This window comes from Ambystoma mexicanum, chromosome 10 (assembly GCF_040938575.1).
Source record: "Ambystoma mexicanum isolate Mex_15411 chromosome 10, UKY_AmexF1_1, whole genome shotgun sequence".
NCBI classification, from domain to species: Eukaryota; Metazoa; Chordata; class Amphibia; order Caudata; family Ambystomatidae; genus Ambystoma; species Ambystoma mexicanum.
Genome location: NC_090932.1, coordinates 255,879,068 through 255,902,728, shown reverse-complemented (window position 1 = coordinate 255,902,728; position 23,661 = coordinate 255,879,068). Strand labels below are relative to the sequence as shown.

The 23,661-nt window shown below is 42.0% G+C and overlaps 1 protein-coding gene across 17 annotated transcripts in view; it reads right to left on the bottom strand.

Annotated features, from left to right (window-relative positions):
• Positions 1-1,171: 1,171 nt before the first annotated feature.
• The window catches only part of LOC138491330 (E3 ubiquitin-protein ligase TRIM15-like), a 362,853-nt gene continuing 340,363 nt past the window's right edge, over positions 1,172-23,661 (bottom strand). For all 17 annotated transcript variants that reach the window (XM_069617789.1, XM_069617794.1, XM_069617791.1 and 14 more), the window contains one exon: positions 1,172-1,756. In XM_069617789.1, the coding sequence (XP_069473890.1) occupies positions 1,305-1,756 (452 nt within the window). In that variant the 3' untranslated portion in view covers positions 1,172-1,304. The remainder of the gene's footprint in view (positions 1,757-23,661) is intronic.

The window sequence follows — 23,661 nt, the reverse complement described above, 5'->3', positions numbered from 1 at the left end:
ATCATCCGCTTGTCAGTGCCTCTAGAATTCTGGTAGGGATGGTGTCGAGGCACATGCCCAGAAAACGCTGTTCAGGGCCCTATTCTCAATCAGGTGTTAAGTACCGAAAAGGACGTTAAAAGGCTTAACGACCTTTTCGGTATTTTAAGACCTATTCTGAAGGTGGCGCATTCCTCCGAAGTCGGAAGGAATGCACCACTTTCGGAATACATGTGGCGGTTGCTGGGATGGGTTGGAAACCAACCTAGCAACCGCCACATTCGTAAACTGGTTTCTTGGAAGCCTATTCTTGTGGCACTCCACCAGTTTAATATGTGCGCTAAACTAGCGCACATATACAATACCCTTTTGGTGCCGTTAAACTGGAGGAGTGCCACAAGAAGACTTGTTTGGTGTGAATGAAAGTGTTCATATACACCCGTGTGTTGTATATGGACACTTTCATGTACACCAAAGCAAGCAGCTTGACCGTTGTAGGATGCAACGTTGAAGCTGCTTGCTTTCATATACAATACACGGGTGTATATGAACACTTTCATTTACACCAAACCTAGCAGCTTCAACGCAGTGTATATGAACACTTTCATGTACACCAAAGCGAGCAGCTTCAACGTTGCATCCTACAACATTGAAGCTGCTCGCTTAAAATGAAAGTGTTCACGGGTGTATATGAACACTTTCCTATACACCAAAGTAAGCAGCTTCAACATCCTGCAATGTTGAAGCTGCTCACTTTGGTGTATAGGAACGTGTTCATCTGTGTTCTCAGCAGCATTTGTGTAAAATAACGAATATGTCGTTATTTTACAAAAATGCTGCCGCGATTGGATTGCGCACGTTAGAACTAAAAACAGGTGCAATCCTCACAGATCACTGTCGTGCTCTCCGAGGACGCCCAGGCCCACTTGAGAATACTAGTGGAGCCTGGGCATCCCTTATGGAGCAGTGAATTGTGCTGTTTAGCACCTTCACTGCGCCAAGTTGAGAGTAGGGGCCTCAGTCTGGGTCAAAAACACGTGAAGGGTTCATTTACATGCAAATTGCTTTTTTTCAGTTATGATTGCTTGCAAATAAAAGATTTATGATAATTAGGTAATCAATGTGTTATTTTGTTCTAACAAATGCGTCGCATTAGTGCACATATGTAATGATTTCCAAAAGTCATGAGATGTATGCTTAGGTGGGATTTTATTTCGGATCATTCTGCTTTCTGCATGCATGATGGTGGTGTGATGTTCAGAACATGAATCCTGAATTAGCTAGCAAACGCAGTAAGCACAAGAAATGAAAGAGCAAAAGATCAACTAATCCACACGCACCTGCCCTACACCTACAAATATGAAGGGAAACATTTTGTCATTAGTGGAAATCGGGTAGGTGTCCATTATTTTTTTTGTGTCTGCGTTGTAAAAAAACACCCTTTTTTGGTCACAATCCAGAAGTGCCCCGACAGTTGAGATGTCATCCCCTTTGGACCTTACAAAGAAATACAGTCCAGCATCCCTCGACAGTTTGAGCACACCCTTTCTCCTGCCACCCTCGGTAAAGAACCCCACAAGATATCCTGCATCGCCTGACGCCCGGAAGTAGTGCTTCCCCGAGTTGTAGCCTTGACTTCCCAGGACGCATGGATCTGTGTCGAATCGCTTTGTGTTGTTGTCAAGGTTCTGGCTCGTGTTTGCAAACGTCACAGTCTTCCAGTCAGCCGACAGGAGAAGATGAGAGTTTGCTGTCTCGGGGTCTAGGGTCACACGTTCTGAGGAGAAAAAAAAACACGTTGTGGGAAGCAGCATACACCAAGTGAAAAGGCTTTAAAGTAGTTGTGAGAGAGAAAGCGATGAGGTGACTAAGAGCACCACAAGTCGTAGGCTTTCTTCTTAAGGAATGATCTACCCTTACAGCTAGAAAATACAGGCAAGGTCTCAAAACGGTGAAATGTTCAATGCACTCTAAGAAAGCACCTTCCTCCTGTCAACCTTCTTCCTCTCAAAGCACCTTGATGCAGCCATAATGTAGTGTGGCACTACATAACACAAATAAACCGATCAAGAATTACCAAGAAGAAAAAGAAGAGAGGGAGCATGAGAAAGATAAAGACAAACGATAAAGAGAAATAGGAAGGTTGTCTAAAGTGTTAATGATGTTGACAAACTATAAGAGAAAGGGCTGAGCAGGCACAAACTAACATGAAAGCATAGGGCTGCATGATAATTGAGTGGCTAGGCATAGCCAGTGCAGAATTATCTATGCACGTTTGATGGATATACCAAGACGACAGGCAGAAATATGAAAGATATAGATGGGAATGTTCAGAAGAAGCCACTGAATCACTGACCAGACATTCATTAATCACTATTACAGATGAGCACTAACCTATCGAGCACCACTCAATACTATTTCATTTCATATAGCTTTCATGTCCTGGGTGGAGGGTGGACATGGGGTTTAAGTGCCCACCAGCCTGAGCTTTGGTACGCCCGAGCAAAGTGAGGGTCTCAGCTAGGACTGTGAGCCGTTAATCCCCATGCCCGCCCCCCTGCCGGGCCGTGAAAGCTATTCGTACCCCGGCATTTACCGGGGTGCAGATACTTTTCCGTTTTTTCTCCTTCCAACGGGAGATGAGCTCAGTGAGAGCCCATACCACGCCAGAGTAAAAATAATGTTCTCCGCCATAGTAATAATAATAACTATTATTATTATTATTATTATTAAATTAAAATAGAATTGGGACTAGGTGCACTTTTGGATGAAGGCAGCCATGAAAAACATGGTCCAAAATGGCCACTGTCATCCGAAAAGGGACCTAGTCCCTTTTCTATTGTAATGGCGGAGGCCAGACAGGAGGAGCATCAGTCACCAGAACGGAAGGCTCCGGTCCTACAGGCAAGTTGGGGTGGGGAGAAGGGGAATTGGGTTTTTCTAAAATGGGGAGGCAACAGAGAAAGCCTCCCTGTTGCATCCCCATGTTAGAAAAATAAGAACAAGGGAAAAGAAAGCGCATCCCGGGGAAGGTCCCCGGGTGACTGGAACAGCAGGAAGGGTTTGTGTATTCTCGCCTGCTGTTCCAGCTATCTCGCACCCTTCCGCAGGTGCAAATTGTATTTCATTCATCGTTGTTTGATGCACATCGATACCACTCTCTCATTCAGCTGAATCAGGGGAAAAGTGATGTCTGGAAAGAACACTGGTAATCTTCATAAATCATAGCCCCACTCCTGCGCGTCACAGTACTTACTCATAGATGTTTCACATTGTGGACAGAAAATTACACCCGGTTTGTTTGAAAAACACAACTCTGCTCACACAAACGTGTCCTATGCACCAATGTCAATGCCTCGGGGGATGATACCAACCGCATCCTCATATGGTGGGCAAGGCAAATATCAGCACGGTGATAAGATAAGGAAGAGTAGGACAAGGAGTAGTGACATTTAGTGGGAAACAATGCAGACAAAACGTCCAAGTCACTGTCTGTCTTTAAACTTGAGACATGCCGAAAGTACATTGGTGTTAGCCATGAGAACCCAGAAAACACACAACCAAAATACCAAATCATATTGCACAACAATATGTGTAGTTATTCTGATTCCAAGCAAAAAAGACAAAACAAATCCTGAGGAGCCCTGCCTCCATACATTTGAGTACCTGGGCCATATACATGAAGGCAATAATGATTAACAGATGTATGTGGGTTGGGCCAGGGGCATGGGTGTAATTGAAGGGGGGTCAAGGTTGTTTGTCCCCCCCAACTTTCGTGGCACACAATTTTGTCCGACTCATTTGGCAGGGCCTCTTTCATTTAGATATCATGTCCCCACAACATTTACAGCAAAGTCACTCCACCGGCCAGGTGGCACCTTGATATACCCCCATGTGGAAGGCCCTTATAGCTTCTCGTGGACATACTGATCCTTTGGGTAGTTATAATGTGCCTTTGCTATGACCTCTTCAAACCACCTGCAGAATACGTCCTCCCCTTACCTGAAACACCAAACATTAAAAAACAAACTACCCTATCTACAAAAAGTTTCTGTTTTCTGCAAATTCATAACATGCCCAACAAGTAAGATACCCTGTTCACATGGCATTTGTCTTGAGAGAGCTATTATTTGATAAAATGGAAGATACAGCCTGTCTTTCTTATTTACAGACCTTCATTAGACGGTACGACGTCCTTTCATCGCCTGCATTTCCATCCCCTGGCATTTTAACGTGCATATTACAAAGAATATGCTCATCAAATTTTTTAGGGGGGTGGGAAAGGGCAGATAAGGGTTTTGGGTGGGTAGGCAATAGCCAAAAATAAGCATGGGAGGGGGGATGGCGGGACCCCCCAAACGCCCACCTCAAAAAACGATGAGCATTTTCGTTGGAATGTACACGTTAAAATGACAGGGGATGACATTGCAGGCGATGAAATGACATGGGACCCATTAGACAGCTTTATACAAACACCTCAATCCAGATTTGCTGATCGTTAGTTGGGAGATTATTTCAACCTATCCCCACGTACAGAACAGAGGCCTGAAACATCAATGTATTTTAGCATTTTACTCTTTAATTTTTACATAGCAGAGATTGGCAAACACCTTTGTAATCCAATTTCTGATTCGCCAAAGTTTGGCACTTGTGTTTTACCGTGGCTAATGTATGCCAACAACCTTGTTCTCTTCTCTAAAAACTCAAAAGGCCTACAGAATTTGTTATCAGCTTTGGAGGCTTATGCAAACATGAACAATCTGACTGTAAATGTAACCAAAACCAAGATCCTAATTTGTGCATCCAAACGGTCTGCAAAGAAATCATCTTCAAAGTGGCCCTTGTATAACACTCCCTTGGAAGTAGTTAATGAATACTCGTATCTTGGGGTGAACACGAATAACCATACTGCTCATTGGCCTTATTTGAATGAGTTAAAGAGAAAGGTTCAAATGGCTACTGTGCAAGCGCGAATAATTCACAAAAAATATGTCACATTCTCAACCACACCACTCCTTTTATATTATAAACAAACATTTGTCCTGACTGTCACCTATGGTGCAGAAACCAGAGCCTATCAGGGTACGATCTTCTGGACCAGGCTAGAGGGACAACACTGGAAGAAAGTACTCTTGTTACCATGTAGCCAACCAATGGCTATAGTTCCACATGAACTTGGACTATTGTCGCTTAACATCATATGTATGTGGAAAATTATCGATGTGTATAGGAAATGTATTATAGAATTGAACACAAGTCCCTTGCTCTCAGCTATAGCCTATGTCCTAAATTTCACCATGGATGATAAATGAATGTGCCTGTGGAAAAGACAAATATTTGCTGTGATGGAGGCAGCTGAAAATTCTGTAGATTTGTTAACAACTAATCTGGGGCGAGCAAAGAAAAATGATGGTTATATGACTGGCAATTGACTTGACAACAATGCATCCAATCAAAGGGCTTTGTCAGGCAGAATTATATGCAGTACCCTTTGGGAACACCACACACAATTAAGACTACATGTGACGGTACAAATTCATCTTTGGTACAAGCCTGTGCTATCCAGAACAAGTGGTAGCAGTAGCTGAGCAGCCAGACGTATCTCAAGAGTAAGTGAGCAGTATCAAATATTTACACAAAGGACATCAATTACTATGATTCAGGCAAACACTGACTCAAGGTTTCTAAGTAAAAGAATACATATTTATTTACTCAATAGTTGTATAACATTTCACTATTATAAGCAGGCTAAAAATCACAATCATAAATACACCACACCACTCCCAATAAGTTCCAGACAAGTTAAGCTCACAAAATGAAGTGGGAGCAAAATGGCACTCTAGCAATTTAAAAGGGAGGGTAAGATCAAGTTAGATAAAAATGGAACCACACCAACAGGTAAGTACTCAGGGCAATAGAGCAGTAAGAACTACAATGATAGAATCAGGTAGAAAAGGCTTAGGGCCAAAGTCAATGGGACAAAAGAATTTTGCTCTAGATCACACAGCTCAGGATAGTTCGTGGTAAGGTTCGTGCCACGGGTTCCGGAGGAAGTTGGTTGGAAGAAAAGTTAATGTTAAAAGAAGAGAAGGACAAGCCCTCAGTTTGGCGAAAGATTTCACACCCTTTCACTGCGGCTGAACGCAAAGAACAACTGGGTTTGCACAGTACCTTAAAACGGAGAGGGAGCTGTAGCTGAGGCGGACGTTCCTGGTAGTTCCTGCAGGCTCATGGTTCCTGAAGCGGATGTCAGACTGACAAGAAGTATGAAGACTGGAGGGTCCTGCACTACCCAGGGAAGAAACCAGCAGCAGAGCAAAGCAACAAATAAAAGGTGCGCTCCTTAAAACCCAAGCAGGGTCCAACCTTCCTGGCTACCCGGCCCACTGTACCTCTGTACAGCAAATTCGACCAGAGGAGGGTTCCTGGCTTGAAGTTTGGGCAAACTGGTTGGTCCCACTAGCTCAAGGGAAGAAGTTTCTTGGAGGATCTTCTCTGTCGTCGGATTCTGAAGATTCGGACCTGCAGAAGGGCTTCAACGGGTGGTTCAGTTGTTGTAGGGGTCCTCTTCCATCAGCTCCTCGTTGGTTCTTTCGTTCCAGTGGCGACTCTGCCTTTTCAGTCCCAGAGACCTGCTTTTTATGCAGTTTTCCCCCATTCACACAGCCTGGCTGTCAATCACACAGCAGGGTGGCTGTCCTGGCAGCACAGTCACCCAGCCAATCAAACAGGAGTGCGACTTGAGTTACCAAGGGAACCCATGGCAGGGGTCCTAAGACCCCTCCCTCACAGCCTGCCTACCCAGACTTTCAGGCACCTTAAGGTGGGCTTCTGTGCAGAAGCCTGCGAAAAGACGGCGAACAAAGAAACCAAACCTGGTTTGGCGCGCAGAGTAAAACATGAGAAAGACTTTTACAACAAGAAATGGCGAATAAACCCAGCCGGAGTAATATTAAAATCAATATGGTCAAGCGGATTTAAGTTTGAGGCTACTATGATAGCCTAAAACAATACCATGGTTATATAAGATAACCCCGGTAGAAAAAATAGGGTAGTTACCACTGCCGCCAGCCAAGTCTTGATGAAAAGGGAGCAAAACAATGCTCCAAGAGAGACAGACAAAAAGGGATAAGAATTAACCCTTTCCAATACTACATAAAGTTAATGGCAACTTTACATGTTTCTGGGGGACAGTAGTCAGCCCCAGAAAAATGGAGTCAGTGGGAAGTCTAAAAGACAACCCTATGTCACTGCACTGAAGGTGCTGTGTAACACACACAAAAGTGGTGCTCATGGAGTAGGTGAGGCTCCAGAGCCCAAGAACACACACATTGTAAAAACACACACAGCAAAACACATGTAACAGTGGGAAAAAAGGCTCACACTCTTACCAGGTGAAAAAATAAATCCTAGAAATCCAGCAAAGCTGCTGAGGGACTCATTAGGTCAGGGAAATCAGCCATTTATGAGAATTCTCGCTAACAGGCTTCCATAATGCAGATTTCAGACTAATGCATTTTAGTGAACCGGAGCTGTATTTGACTAAATTTCCTGCACCCCAATACAGAAACATGTTCTTGCGCTTTCACTTGAATGTATGGGCTATGAGAGATGTAATGGGAAGTAGACTGAATACCACACAGGGTTGTTCGATGCCCCCTCTCCACATAATGGCTCCATCCTCTGTCCTGTTCCTGAGGCCGGCGTAATCGTTCAGCCCTTCCTGTTTAGCCCCCCTGCTGTTTTCCTCCACTTCATCTTCTCGCCGATATTGTACCCTCTTCTATGTTTACATCCAGGTTGCTCATAATTTTACTTGCTGCTAACCCACAGTGGATTAGTCTCTGGATTGTCACACATATCCCCTTCATAGCTCAGTCCCTGCTCCTACGCCGTAGCCCTCAATACTTACTCCCCACCCCTGTAGTTTCCCCTATGACTTTGCAAAGCGCTCTGTTGCTTTACAAATCTAGGTTTGCGCTCAATCATTACCCCCCAAAAATATATATATATATATATATGTATATATATAAATATATATTCACTGAAAAAACTTTGTCAAAGGGACGTCATGGTTAAGTTGGACTAATAAAAACTTATGAAATTCAAAGGAAAAAACTTTGTTTAATGGACGTTGTGGTTCCAAGTAAAACCGAAAAACCCCTGAAATGTGCCAGTTATGGTAAGCTAAGCAACCATAACTCACGCCACCACTGTGCACTGCTAAGATTAACATCCAGGACATCAAAGATGACATCACAACGTGTCAGGGTTTTTACCAGTGCATGCTATTTTCCTACAACTTACTAATACTAATATCATACTTACCCAATATAGCAATATTTGTGCCCAATTTCCAAAGTTTCACCTTAAAACTCTGCCATTTCCCACCATCTGGAATAATTTGTAACACTTCTATACACTTCTTGCAACTATTTCAACTTGTTTTGCATCCGTAGGCGTCTACAAACATCTGACTTCATAGCGGACCTTCCGGACAGTGCCACATGACCATACGCTGGCGGGCGGCATGATGATGTGTCTGAGAACCCGTCTGCACTTCACCATAAGATCTCTGCTTGGCAGACAGTTTGGAACTGCATTTTCTACTGATCTAGGAACTTTCAACTTCAAAATGTCCCATGCACAGTTCCAACACCTATTCCTACTCATTATCCATTAACAATCTAGTACATAGTACATACTTTTAGCAAAGCTGCTATTTATCTTAAAATGGCATCAGCTAATGCCATCCCTCCTCCCCAGAGCCACCACCACTGCTGTAATCAAGGAGCATGAGAAACAGTGCCCCCTAACTTAGAAATAACACACGCGCAACATTTTCCCTTGTCCACCTACCCCTCCATATTAGTGTTTGGTTGCTATTCCCTCATTTCTCTCCCCACCTTTCGTTCTCAGCTCTCCTGCCAAAAAAATACATCCAAAAACAACAAACAACATATTCCTTTAGGAACCACCTTTCACAGTTAAAAAATAGAACTAAAAAAAAAATGTATAGACTCCATCTACTTTATATTTCTCAGTAAAGTACATAGACTAAATAAGATTTTCCAACATTTCCATTTGCATTTTGTGTTATGCTAATGGGAATATTCTGGCGTTCATCCGCTGTTCCAGGGACTGGAACGGTGGATACCGGCCCAGCAGCCCAAGTTATCAGCCCAAGCGAAAGGAGGCTGGATAATGAGGTCTCTGGACCATTATCCCCCCATTCCAGCCCCTGAAATGGGGGATGAAGGGCATTAGCACCCTAGGTTCCCAAAGCGGGAATCCGGGGTGCTAAAAAATAGGATTTTTCTTCCAACACCGGGACGCCTGCGTCCCGGTTTAGGAAGGAAAATCCTTTTCCAGGATGGCCACCATGGAAAGGGAAGGTCAGGGTTCCATACAGGGCCCCACTTTGCTTTCCATAGCAGCCTGCAGAAGGCAAAAAGAGAACCCTATGACCATATTACCACAAGCACATTTTTCTTCCCTTTCAAATCTATACTAATTTCGAATAACTTTACCACAAAGCCAGTCACAGGTGGACATGGCCACTTTAATCCTATGTTTTGTCCCTTGTGGTCATGGCCAGTAGCCAGATTGTCCGGATCATGACCTTATTCCATGACCCAGACAATCTGGTTACCACTGCCCATGGCCACAGGCTACCCCTCAGTCACTAAAGGTATACTGATATTTTTTGTAGCTACATTATGACACTTGTCAAATAATAAAACACTGGCACATTTACAAAACCATGCTTGTAGGTCCTTGCCAATGCTCCTTACGCAAGTTTGCTGGAAATCCACCCATGTTTTATTTTTTCAAAAGTGTCAAATATATGCACATACAATTGTCATATAACCTAGCCCCCACTTGAAAAAAATCAATTCAGACTTTACAAAAATATCTAAATCTAGATCTATAATCTTTTTGCAAACCTTTGTGTAGATTTGACAAATGGCACCACATTTATAAGCCTTTACAATATTTTGGGACCCCCACTCTAATTTTGCTCCCACTTGACAGAATCCCACCAACCTTCGCAACAACATGTACATCTTGATCTATTATCAGTTTGCCAAATGAAGTGTAGATTCGTCAAGCCCAGGAATATACATGCAGAATTTCATGCAGTTCCATTAAGTGGCACCAAAGTTATAAGCCATCTAAGAACTGCATTTCACCAACCCTGTAATGCTAAGGTGTTCGTGAACTTTCACAGGACTGCCCGCGAACATCAGAACTGTTCGCGGACTTTCACGGCAAAAAACACCCGGTTTTTTTTGCTTCTTGCAGCCATATCCCATGCCATCCTCATCACCCCTCACCTCCCGGAGATTATTTGATTAGTTTGACAAGTGGAATGCTGTGTTCTTACATATGTTTTTACTGCAATGTCCGTGGACACCGGCAGATGTCCGCGAATCCAAGATGGCGGGCGTTTCGAAAAATTTGAAGCACTTCATGCTCCTCACCATCCAATTAGCGAACATGTCGCATGTCCGAGGACATGACGCAAGTCGATTAGCCAATCAGAACACTGTCCGCGGACCGAACAGGGAAGTGTGTCCGCGGACAGGACATAGATATCACTAATTTTTACTTTTTGGTCATTTTTTTTAAAACTACTGGACAGATTTTCACCAAATTTACAAAAGCACGCTTTCGGGACAGAGCCGCTGCTCCTGCCGCAAATTTGGTGAAAATCCGTCCAGCGGTTTGGGCTGTAGACATGAGCAAAGTTTTTTCCCCATTCAGTCTATGGGAAAAAAAGACATTTTGGGACCCCCCTATGACTTTGCCCCCCCGGACCAAAACTAACCAAACTTCAGAGTGGGCCATATACTTTTTTTGCAAAGTTTGGTGAGGATTTGTCCAGGGAGAGCGAAGCTATAAAAAAAAATTCTCTTCCTATGGGATGAGCAACTTAACCATAACTAATGTGGCTGTGTAATATAAATCATCCTGAATGACTCAGAGAAAAGAATTGCTAAATAATAGTGTCACAATCTGAACCAATCCTCTTCCCCTTGCTGTAGTGATAGCCCCATAATCAATCAAGTCCACCCACCAAATTATTGAATCGGGTAAAACGGATAATGTTGCACATGTTTTTAAATGTTTTATTTATGTGTGATTTGATTTATCATAACCTTTCACAGCTCAACACCATAGACTTAAATCTCATACATAAATATAATCCTAAAAAGGCACAGTATATATAGTCATTACACAATCACAGGATCCGAAAGAATAATCATCCCATAAAAACAATTCAACAATTCATCCTGATTTTGTCTGGCGATTGCTAAACTCATAACCTTACACCTTTTCACTTTGGATATGTATTTCCTTCATGAATGCCAACACAGCTAGATATAATGAGATGTGTTGCCCCGGCAGAATTCTACACCAGAATTGGTCTGTTTGCAAGCTGTCCTCAATGTGAACATAATTACTAAACCATTGTCTTCGTATAGGAAAAGGAGCATCAAATTCTATAATCCAATGTTTTAACGATGCCAACATTTTCATGCACAAACGGCAAAGACTATTCTCTCGCTCAATTTTGTGTTGTGCACCCACTACTTCATTCGTTAAAAATAAGGTCAGTTTCACTATTTCTAAAACTATTTGAGGGATATTGAAACAAGTAGAGATAAAGCATTAAAAGTTTTTACTTCCGTTTTTGCATGATATAACAATTGCGACTTTAATAGACAATCTCTATTTACAATCCAATCCATACGCTTCAGTTTTATTTTTATTTTAGAAAAGGTCTATATCAATTCTTCCATATTGGTACCCAGTGGTGGGGAAGCAGCCTCCCAGCCAATGAGGAGGCTTGGAACAGGGGAATTACCACTTCGAGGAATCCGCTTGGGAATCAGATAAGTGCCCCGCTCCCCACCCCTCTGCCAACTCCTCCTCGTCAGATTTCCCTCGACCCTTCCATCCACTTGCCTGCTTTTTTCTCCTCTTAGGAACAGATGCGCTGGAAACCATTCTGTCTTCAGCGCGTCCACTTCCGAGCTGCGACACGCCTCCATGGAAAGGAAAAGGGGACTAGTTCCTTCTCTCCTTTCCATGGCAGCCATTTATTTTGTTTACCTTTTTCCTTTTTTTAATGCCTGCCAGGGAAAGGGAGAAGGGACTATGTGCAATCCTTTCTCCCTTTCTATTGCAGCCATTTTGTTTGCTTACATTTTTAAATTATTTTTAATGGCCACCATGGAAAGGGAGAGCGGGCTTCATTTTCCTTGCCATGATGCCCATTTTTTCTTCTTTTCCGAAATGTTGGAGCGTTTTGCAACGGAAGAACCAAGCTTTTAGTACCCTGGTCCAGAGGGTCGGGGTACTAATAGCATAATCCACTTGATGGGGGGCGTTACCAAGTCTAACTATGGGCCCTGTGGCATTACTTGACTCAGTAATGCCTCCCCAGCTTGGGGGTTATCGCTTAATTAGAATTTACCAACTGGAGACTGTTAACACACTCCTCTCTCCAGTACGTCAAGGCCTTACAAGAATTATTTTCAAATAAATGATGAAGAGCTTCAAAAAGTGTATACACAAGCAGAGGGCCCATATCGTTTATAAAGCATTTTTAATTGGGTAGTCATGACTTTTTAAGACATCATTGCCACTGATTCCTCCCTTGTTTGATTTGATGTTTGGCTAACACTTCAATCCCCAGAGATTTAAAATGCTCAACTGGTTCAATTCTTTTCAGTTCCCACATCCAATTAAGTGTTATGCTCTTTATGAATGTACTGGTTTCATCATTAATATTTCAGTTTTTTGTGTATTCATTTCTAATTCCAATTTAAGGCCCTTTGCAACCCAACAGGGATCTGATCGATTAGGACCATCACATCAGCATAGGACATGCATTGCACCTTTGCCTCACTCTTTTTAACTCCTTACCCCTATATTATTCATGCGTTTTTTCAAAATATTACATAGAGATAGGCCTGTAGCTACAAGGATTCAGTCAGTCTCCCTTCTTGAATGCCAAGATGATATGCGCATAATTCCATGAATCTGGTATGCGCCATTCTTGTACAATATTATGCAAAAGCCAAACAATATCTTTGCACACAATTCCGGATGAGACTTAAATGTCATATTAGCTAGCCCGTCTGACCCCGGGGCGTTAGAGGCTTTGCATTTCTTAATGGACATCAGAATTTCTTCTACTTTAAATGATGGTGTCCCTTCTGTTCCTTCCAAGGACCAATTATCCTGAGTAACCTTGACTGAATTGTCATACAGTCTACCAAAGTGATCTACCCACTGTACTTCACTAATTTGCTCAGCTTGCATATGATTCTGTCCTGCCACAGTCGGTTTTAACAGAGACCAGAAAGCACTCTGGTCCCTTTTTCCTAAAGTCTTCAACATATTTTCAACATCTCGAGGCATCATTTCCCATCTGTGCCATTTGAGCCAATTTTTAAATGTTTGTTTCAAAGATGCAATCAACACTTTTTTAGTGATATGATTCTTCTCTGTGACCCTACACATTTCTCATTGCAACCTCCTTTTACTCTCCTTCACGTCTTCGTCAAAAGCGTGTAAGTGTGTCACCTGATTATGCTTAACTTTATCCTTCCTTTCTACAAACAGGCTTTTTACTACATTGTAACACCTGTCTGTAGACCTTTCAGGGTGAATTAATTCCTCATATTCCTTCTTGTTATAGACCATCAAATTGCTTAATGCATAGTTCCACCTAGTCACTAAATTTGGCTGCCACACTACCACAACAGTTTTTCTATAATCTCTACCCTACATTCCTGAACAACTGGCAACTCTTTTTGCTTTTGTGGAATTACAACCATAGTTTCTAGTTTTGAGAGAGGGTGATCACTAGCTTGATTCGTATGTATATGCAGGCTTTTGCATTTAGCTCTCATATCACTTTTCAAAGATATATAATCCAGAGTTCAGGATTAATTTCCCATCTGACGAGTGTAGTGGGGTGGATTATCACCATCAAGACACCCATGCATGCGTTGTAAATCCCAATCCTTCAGATTTTCATTAATAGATTTGCCACATTCTCTCAACTTCATAGAGGCTTCTGAGCATATCTGGGAGTCATAGCAAATACCATCTAAACACACAATTAAAATGTCCCCTTATTATGCCAATTTTCTAAAATCACAGACACTACAGTCATAAATGGCTGCATATTTTCTTTGACAGGGTTCAAATAAATGCTTATCAATAGACAATTCAATCCAACTCAATCGAACCACCAACATAACCTGACGTTCCATCTCCCATTCCTCCACAACCACCCCAATATTAACTTGGACGGCGCACAGGAGCCCACCTAATGGTCTCCCTAATAGGTCCTTCTGTGCTCTTACAAACGTAACTATGAAACGATTCATACTTGGTACCTCCCATAGCCATGTTTCTTGTGAGCGAATAACTGACATATTGCTGCCAAATAACATATTGTTAGATAACTGCAGCAAATGTAAAAACCCGCTGGAAATTCCAGGAAACAAAACTCAAATGGTGCACCTGTGCATCCCAATTATCCCGAGTTGCTAGTGGATTGTGTAGGTGTAAAGCATTGACTATAGAAGACCAGTACCTGGATGAATTCTCCTGTGAAGTCATCAGAGATGAGGTCTTCACACGACGCTACACATTCCCTTCCGATCTTATCTGGATGAAGAAGGGATCAAACCTGTTCTTTGCTTCCACACTTGGTATAACCGTTTTTCCTTCCACACTCGGCGTCAACTGTACACTTGACATCTGATTCCCTCACATGTTACTCCCAGGGACAAACAAATGTCATACCCAATGGATACAAGTGATGTTGCTTCATCAAACACCAATGTCTTTATCCTATTTGAGAGAAAGTGGAGTTTAACTAAACTCAAAAACTCATCAACAAATTCCACTTGAAAAATGTCCTTGGAAGCAATAGTGCGCAACCGTGGAAACTCGTCAAAGTGTGCCATCACATTTTGTCTATTCAGTGGCGTATTGTCTTCATCATTAAATAGTCATTCCAAATAGACAGCACGTGTGCCTAACACACTCTTGTTCCATACCTGATTTGTCCTTGGCTCAGAATTGTTTGACTGTAATATAGGCAGCATTGATGAAACCCCACTCCTACTGTCACATACTGCATTCATCCCTCCTATTCTAGTATCATGTCCCGCCTGTTTCTCAAACTTAGGGCAAGTTGTATGTTGACTACAGTGATTCCTTCCTACAGCCGTTTCACCCACAGACAGACATTTGGCCCCCTACTAGTTAACACTTTTTGCCTGATTAAACTTGTTGAACCCTCATCAGTCAGCATTACAGAATCATCTCTACCTCTACCATCAAATGTTTTCCCTACTTCCACCTTCTGAGATGTCATTGTTATGGAACATACTGTATTAGGCCATTCTTACACCACTTCACATGAGTGTTCAATCAAGAGGCTTAGATCAATTTCCACTTCTGACACATTTACTTCTTCTCGCTTGTGGTTTAAGGAAGAGTTTGATCAAGTTAGCCCCTTATTCTTTTTTTCCCTTTCCTACCTTTTTCCCTTCCTTCTTGCTTTTAATTACTTTCACAGACTTTCTCTCCATTGCTAAATTAACTAAATTTTCATCCTGAACCAACTGTTCACTCGCTGATGTGAGCACTCCTTCCTTAATCTCACTTAGGGAAGCCTTCAGTTTGTGCAAAAAGTTCCCTGATCTCTTATTTTTGGGTCTGTCACCATTTTTCATATTCTTTGAGTTCATTTTGTTTAGATGACCAGTGCCTTGATTACTATGTATGGGTGGTGTCACACCCTGTTTCTCCTTTACTTTGGGCAACGCAGAAATAATTTCCAGCGCAGAAGGAATAACATCCAAAATTAAAACCGAGGAATATTGTTTCTCTCACCCATAATCCTGCTCCAAGTCAATTTCCTTTCTATCAGTCTCTTCTCTGGCTCTATCCTGATTTTCATTAGATTTGGCATATATAGAGCGCTCTAAAAATGTACTATTTGCTACAATTGCTGTGTGAATGTGTTCTTGTGACTTAAAGTCTGCTTAAAATGATTTCATACAGTTTGACCAGCGATGTTAGCGCAAAAAATAGGGCATAGATTGCTGAGTTAAAATCCGTCAGAGCGAGCCTCAGTGATTATTTAATTTGCACCATTAGCAAAATATTGTTGCAGTGTAGGCTGATATGAGGAGGCTGAACTCTCAAAGAGCTTCGAACTCTCTGAACCGTGGAGAGAGGGAGAATGTGATGATCGTGGAGAGCACTATTCTTTCTTTTGCATGACCTCTTCCATTATAGTGTCACAATCAGGGCCAACTGTTTCCTTTAGTTCATGATGTTGTACTGGTACTTTTAAAGTGGGGTACTTCTGATGATCATCCTGATCCTCCTGAGTAATTTTCATCAGCACCTCTAACATAGAGTATCACTCACAGCTTCCCCGTCTGATGTGCTCTGTATTCAATAGAATGCGACTGCTGGTTCACAGTTTTACTCATGGTTGATCCAGTGGACCTGTATGGATGCCATTAGTGCTCATAACTGGAATGATAGATGTAGCTGATGCTTCCACGACTCCTGCATCACTTGGCTCCTCAATACATATGCATACATTCACCAGGCCTATAGAACACCTACAGAAAGCCTATAGTAAATCATTTGTTTTATTCAGATAGGAAGTCTGCCTTAGGTAGATTGGATTGAACTACATTTACCAGTAGCTCTGTTGTGTGCGCACCTTAGTATATTTTCTGGTGCATTAGCGCCGGTGCGTCAGGGACTAGCAAGTCTGCGAGTATAAATATCGCTGTGTTCTAGCGCCACGTACTTTGTATAATTTATTCTGTTACAATTTGTTGTTACTCTTAAATCAGTTGTGTAAATCAGTTGTTTTATTCAGATAAGAAGTCCGCCATAGCTAGATTCAAATTTTTACTTTTAATGAATTTGATCAATTTTTTAATTGCATTGATTTAATGCATTGTTTTAGCTCATTCCATATTGTATCTCATTCCCTTGTGACCCCCTGTGTGAAACGAGGCTTCTTTACCTTGGGAGACACAGCTGGTCCCTGCTTGCGAACACACACGCTTGAACTACATTACCCAGTAGCCCTGTAGTCCGCGCGCTTTCTTAGTATATTTTCAGGTGCATCAGTGCCGGTGCATCAGGCGCATCAGGGACTAGCAAGTCTGCGCAAGTCTCTCAGCAAGTCTCTCAGCGCTGATCACCAGAAATAGTTTGTTATCGACCCTGGTTGTTTTCCTTGCTTTTTAAATATATTGGCCTATAAATACATCATGCTCCTAGAACATAATATAGATTCTGATGCTTATAGGACTGCTGAAGACAATCATAAATATGTTAAAACCGCATTATTGAACACAAAGTCCTTGGATAAACATGCTACAGATGTCAGGGACTTTATCCTGGAACATAAAATTGATATTATGTTCCTTAATGAAACGTGGCTACAATATTCATCTGGCAAGACCCGCCAGCTATACTTTCTTTGGTGTAAGTGACTTCAATTCAGCACTCCAACTAAATCAATGCTTAGTAGAGGATGCCCAATGGAAGCCCTTACTTATACATTTTTATGTCAAAATTCTTAAAATCTGGATGATGAACCCTTATATAACGCCCCTCTATTTGAATCCCCCTGACCTCACTGAGCCAAGAAGTAGGTTTGTTTTGCAAATTAAAAGATTTATGTGAAGAATTAAACAATATATATCACACTTTTATGAACAAAATAATATTTGAATAGCACACTTATGAATATGGACGGTAATCAACAATGGGTAATATTACAAAATTAACAATCTCTTTAATCACTTAGGAGTATGAATATGAAGGATACTGTAGCAGAGAATATTTTATGGGATTCAAGGAAATGCAATAATGAGAAAGAATGCAACACAGAAATAGACTTGATATGATTTCAATCAAAAGATAAAATGGTCACTTTTTCCCCCTATGACTACTCACTCCCCCGCCTATGCAATATGAAGAGATGGAATTGAGGGCACATAGGTTTCAGGAATACAATCAAGAAGCAGTTCAATTCCAGTTCCCCCAGCAAGCTTAGAGAAACAGGTATGATTTTAAAACAGGTAAAAATACTTTTGAATGTGATTGCAGTGAAAGTGAAAATATGCTAAATTGATTTTAATTCACTAAAGCAGATTCAGAATAAAAAATAGTTAGTTTGAATTGGTTCAGGTCAACACTAGCAATGATTTATGAATGATTATGAAATTGAAAACGAAATTCAGCAGTGGAAAGCAAGAAACAGCTATTTTGACAGAAAATGAAATTGAGCCAAATTGCAATTTGCAGCACTTTTTACACGTGCGTATCTCGCGATTTAAAATGACAGTTAAATTTCGCTTCTAGGACGTGCAGTTCAAAGTTACTGATGTTTTTGTGACGGTAGATTTTGCAGAAATGAGGTCAAGATTTCCAAATGACAGATCGTGCTTTACAAATTTGAAATCAACAGGATGGACACAAGATTCAATAATGCAGTTCTGAACAGGTTCAAAAACGTTTTTGGCGATGAAAGGGTGGCGATGAAAAGTCCCATGATGTAAAATCATTCGGCGAAATAACGTAGAACCGTCCTAAACAGTCTCTATTTATGTGTTTCCAAAGTGGGTGGGTAGGCTGATTCTCTATGCCCAACCCTCTAAGGATTTGATAGGTTAGAGAATTCTCTGTCCCCTGACTGGAGAAAGGATCAGCGTGTCATGAGGTGTCATCATGATGCTGCCATTTACCATCTAGGGAAGAAACTCCCCTTTGCTTTTACTTAGAAAATACATTTTTCATAACAAACATATTTCCAAGGTGCACAACTTGTTCATAATACATATACACATCACAAATTACTTAAGGTACATTCTTGTCTAACTCTGGTCTTCCTAAGACCTTTAGTTCCGAAATGACAACTTATTTGCACTTTTGGTGAGTTTCCCAATATTGGTTCTGCACCAAATTTGCAGCTATTTTGACAGAAAATGAAATTGAGCCAAATTGAAATTTCCTGCACTTTTTCCACGTGCGTAAATCGTGATTACAGAAAAACTATGATGAATTGGAATGTCGTTTTGGGTTTGTTTGAAAGCTTAGGATCTTAGCTTCTAGGACGTGCGGTTCAAATGTTAGAGATGTTTTTGTGAAGGTAGATTTTGCAGAAATTAGGTCAAGATTTCCAAATGACAGATCACGCTTTACAGATTTGAAATCAACAGGATGGACACAAAATTCTATAATGCAGTTCTGAACAGGTTAAAATGAATGGAAGAGGATTACTTTAAACTAAGAGATTGGTTATGGACAGTTCTAGACTAGATACTCACTCCTAGGCTTTGTAATAGAGTGGAATGGGCCCGTCAAGATCTGGTCAGGTTTGGACTTCACTCACCACCGGTCGGTCTCAGGCACTGGTTCTGCTCACAGCACGGCCTCTGGGCTGGGTCTGACGGGTTCTGGATACATTGCTGCTTTTTAGGTCTGTATCTTGGTTCTAGCACAGGGTTCTTGGCTAGAATAGAACAGCTCAGCCCGGCTGTTAAATGTGAGAATCAGGTTTGCAAAAGATTCTGAAGCCTGCTGAAAAGGATTCAGCTTTTGGTTTAGGCCTCTCTGCTTCAAGGTTCTAGAGTTTGGGTTCTAGAGTTCTGGTCTCTGGATCTAGACCTGGAGTCTGGAGTCTCTGTCTGGATATTGTCTGGATCTGGTCTGGCAGAGTGCTTCACAGGAATTGGTGAGTAGTGGAAAAAAAGAGTGTCCTATCTGTCCTAAACAGACTCTATTTATGTGTTTCCAAAGTGGGTGGGTAGTCTGATTCTCTATGCCCAACCCTCTAAGGATTTGATAGGTTAGAGAATTCTCTGTCCCCTGACTGGAGAATGGATCAGCGTGTCATGAGGTGTCATCATGATGCTGCCATTTACCATCTAGGGAAGAAACTCCCCTTTGCTTTTACTTGGAAAATCAATTTTTCATAACAGACATATTTCCAAGGTGCACAACTTGTTCATAATACTTAGACACATCACAAATTACTTAAGGTACATTCTTGTCCAATTCTGATCTTCCTAATAGCTTTAGTTCCAAAATGACAACTTATTTGCGCTTTTGGAGAGTTTCCCAACATTGGTTCTGCACCAAATTTGATACATGCATGCAGATCCTCTCTTGGCATATTACTATAAGTTCTTATGTTCATAGCAACAACACTGCAGCTACAATATGAATAAATTCTGGGGTTTGGTCTCAGAACATCACACGGCGTCCAGCTTAGTCTTAAATTGTGGGTGAATTTTTCATTTGAACCATCTCAAAGTTGTACATTGTTGTCAGCTTGGTACACTTTGGTATGAGCAATTTTCTAAAACATATATTTGATGGGCCATCTGAATCCACAATGGTTTCTCCGCCCCTAGAGCTGGCTGACTCAGAGGTCACATGACCTGTCTCTCCCAGAGCAGTTGTTGACCAGTCACACCCAAATCAGCATATTCCTATTCATCCTAAAGCCCCATTGTCTTGACTGAGATCAACATGCCAGGGTGCCTTGGCTAGTTCCTGTTCACACCAGTCTGTCAATCTCTTGCCCAAGGGCGGAAGGAAGCTTCTTTTGTCCAGGGAAAAGGTGTGGAATCTGTTTGATCCCAGTGTGGGAAACTTTTTAACTCTGCAGCCAATGTCTACAAATTGTCTTTTCTTACAATATAACCCACATTTTTAATACATACATTAAACAATTGTTTCTTTCAAGTCATTTCAGAATATAGTTTTAAATTGTTTCCACCCCTTTTTAAGTCTTTCTTTGGCATAGTTTCCATGTTCAACTTTACAAAGAACTGGTTTTAAAACACCGGCTTTCTGGTAGAGGTGAGCAATGGCACTGCACCCATTTTTGACAGCTGTCTTTCCATCAGTATCTTTAAAAGAGGATTTTGTTCTGAGAACATATGATTTTTGCTGACACTGTATTGATGTGAATTCTTGCAGTAATGTAATGTGGAACACCCAACAAGAAGGTTGGACCTTTTTGGTGGTTTAGTGAGCCATGATTTTAGGAATTTTTGACACCAAATAAAAACAGATTTTTGAGACAGCTCTTTCTTGGCAGTGATTTTGCTCTGTGAGCAGCCAAAGGGTGGGTTTTGGCAGTGGCCTCCTGTGTTACCACTGACATAGGCACAAAGTGGATGGTGGCCTATTTTTCAGGGTTTTACCGCACACTTTCTGGTGATTTCTGGCGAGCTGCATGCTTTCTGGCGGCCATTATGATGTTTCTGCTGCCAGTAATGCACAGTGATTTTGCAGGGCTTGGATTAGTGGGTTAATACATCCCACAAGCCCCCCTCTTGCCATGGCCATTGGTCTTTCATCAATGGAGCTTTGCAAGACTGGGATGTAAGCCTCATCTTTCTGGATTCCACGAATGGCAAAGTTCAGCATCTTTTCCTCCATCAGGGGTGGATCCCTTGGTTCTCCTCGCCAGTCCTGATGGGAGTATTGAGCGATACCCCGGACCCCTCGGATCTTTGCTCCTGATCCCCAGGTCCTCCTCCTTGGTCAGTCTCCATGGTTTCTCTCTCCTAGGACGACAAAGCAAAAAGGCAAAAACATTCGTAGACATTTCCCCACCACTATTAATGTGGTGGGGCGGGCATATAATTTTTGTAAATCAGGAGACATTTGCATTCTTATTATTATATTTTATAAACTATATGTGGAATATTTTAGAGTTGGATTTTTATGGATCTGGAGTGGTCCCCTCTGGGGTTCCGGAAGACTGCTCCAGTTGCTGCAGAGTGTGCCTAGGATGGCAACACTTTAGCTGATTAATATGGACCCACTTGTCTTCACCCTCTGCCAAACTGCTTTTGGGGATGCAGATATTGTAGGCGACTGGTGAGACCTTGTCTACAATTTCAAAAGGTCCCTTCCAGGTAGGCAGAAATTTCCACTGTTTGATATGATATGGTATTTGTAACGCGCCTATACACTGTTTGGCCTGGTTCCTTTGGAAATTGTATAGATAGATCCGGTCTCCTACATTATATTCTTTCCTGGTAGTCTTCAAGTCATAGTGGGTCTTCATGCTATCGGCTGATCTTTCTAGATTTCCCTGAGCATAGGCAAAAGCATGTTGAAGGTGTTTTCTTAAATTTTCAACATACTCATGAGTTGTGGAGGCATTGATCAATGTCTGCTCTTTGGTCCTCTAAAGCAGATGCTGGGGAAGCACCATCCTGCGTCCAGTCATCAACTCAAACGGTGACATTTTAGTTGCAGTTGAAGGGGTAGATCTGATGGTCATTAGGACAAGAGGTAATCGGATATCCCAACTTGACCCAGAATCTGCCACAAACTTTTTTAAGATGCTCACAATGGTTTTGTTGTAACGTTCTACTGCACCACTAGAGGATGGCCGGTAAGCAATATGTAGCTTACTTTTAACCCCAAGTATCTCCCACATCTTTGTCGTTACTTCGCTGCTGAAATGGCTACCTCTGTCTGACTCAATGCTTTGGGGTAGTCCAAAATGCAAAAAGATGTGGTTGATCATCAGGGCAGCTGCTGTTTCTGCCTTGTAGTTTGGGGCCGGGAGACATTCCACCCATTTAGTAAATAAGCATGTCACGGTCAACATGTACTTATTTCCCCTAGAGGAGCGAATCACGGGCCCGATAAAGTCGACTTGCAAATCTGACCAGTGCAGTGTCATCCCCCTCTTTTGGAGAGGCGCACGGTGTGTGAAGGAAGTTGGCTGAAAATGTGCACACACCAGACACCCCTTGAAGTATTGGTCGAGGTCCTGTCCCATGTGTGGATGCAACCTCTCTTAAGATTTCAAGTGTTCTATGAAACCCCCTATGATTGGCTGTGGCTGCATCATGGGTGTGACTTAACATCAGGCTTCGGAATGAGGTAGGAAGCACCCAGTGATCATGGACAGCTAGGGATTTCCTTACCAACAAACCGTCTTGGATTCAGAACATTTTTGGACATTTCATCAACACTCTGAGGTCCTCTTTCCCAATGTAATCGGTATCCGTCAGGGGAAAGTTCTCAGGGTCCTCAATGTGTTGATAAAACTTACCAATTATTGGATCCCCTTTTTGAGCCGTAATCAAATAAGCATCGGGGTCTCCTTACTCCATTGTGCAGTTGAAAGATCATTGTAAGAATGTGTCTGGGACCTAGTGATAGCAGTGACCTGGATTTCCCCCAACAGGGACTCGATCTCTATTAGATCCCCATGGATGGCCCCGGTTTTGGCCAGCTGATCAGCTGAGTCATTTCCAGTTTTGTCTGGTCCCTCTGCTTTGGAATGACCCTTGATCTTTTTCCAGTAGATGGTCATCCTATGCAAGGTGACCAGATCATCAATATTTTGAATTAACTTCCCATGTTTCAAGGGTTTGTTATTAGCACATAACATGCCTCTGGTTTTCAAATTAACCAGGTGCTCCACGAACCTGTTCCGTACATAATCCGGATCTGTGATTATGACCAGTTCGTGGAGTTGATGTTGGACAGCAGTGAGGATGGCTTGATGCACAGTCATCAACTATGCCACTTGACTACTTCGGGGACCAATCTTGTACCCAGCGGAGG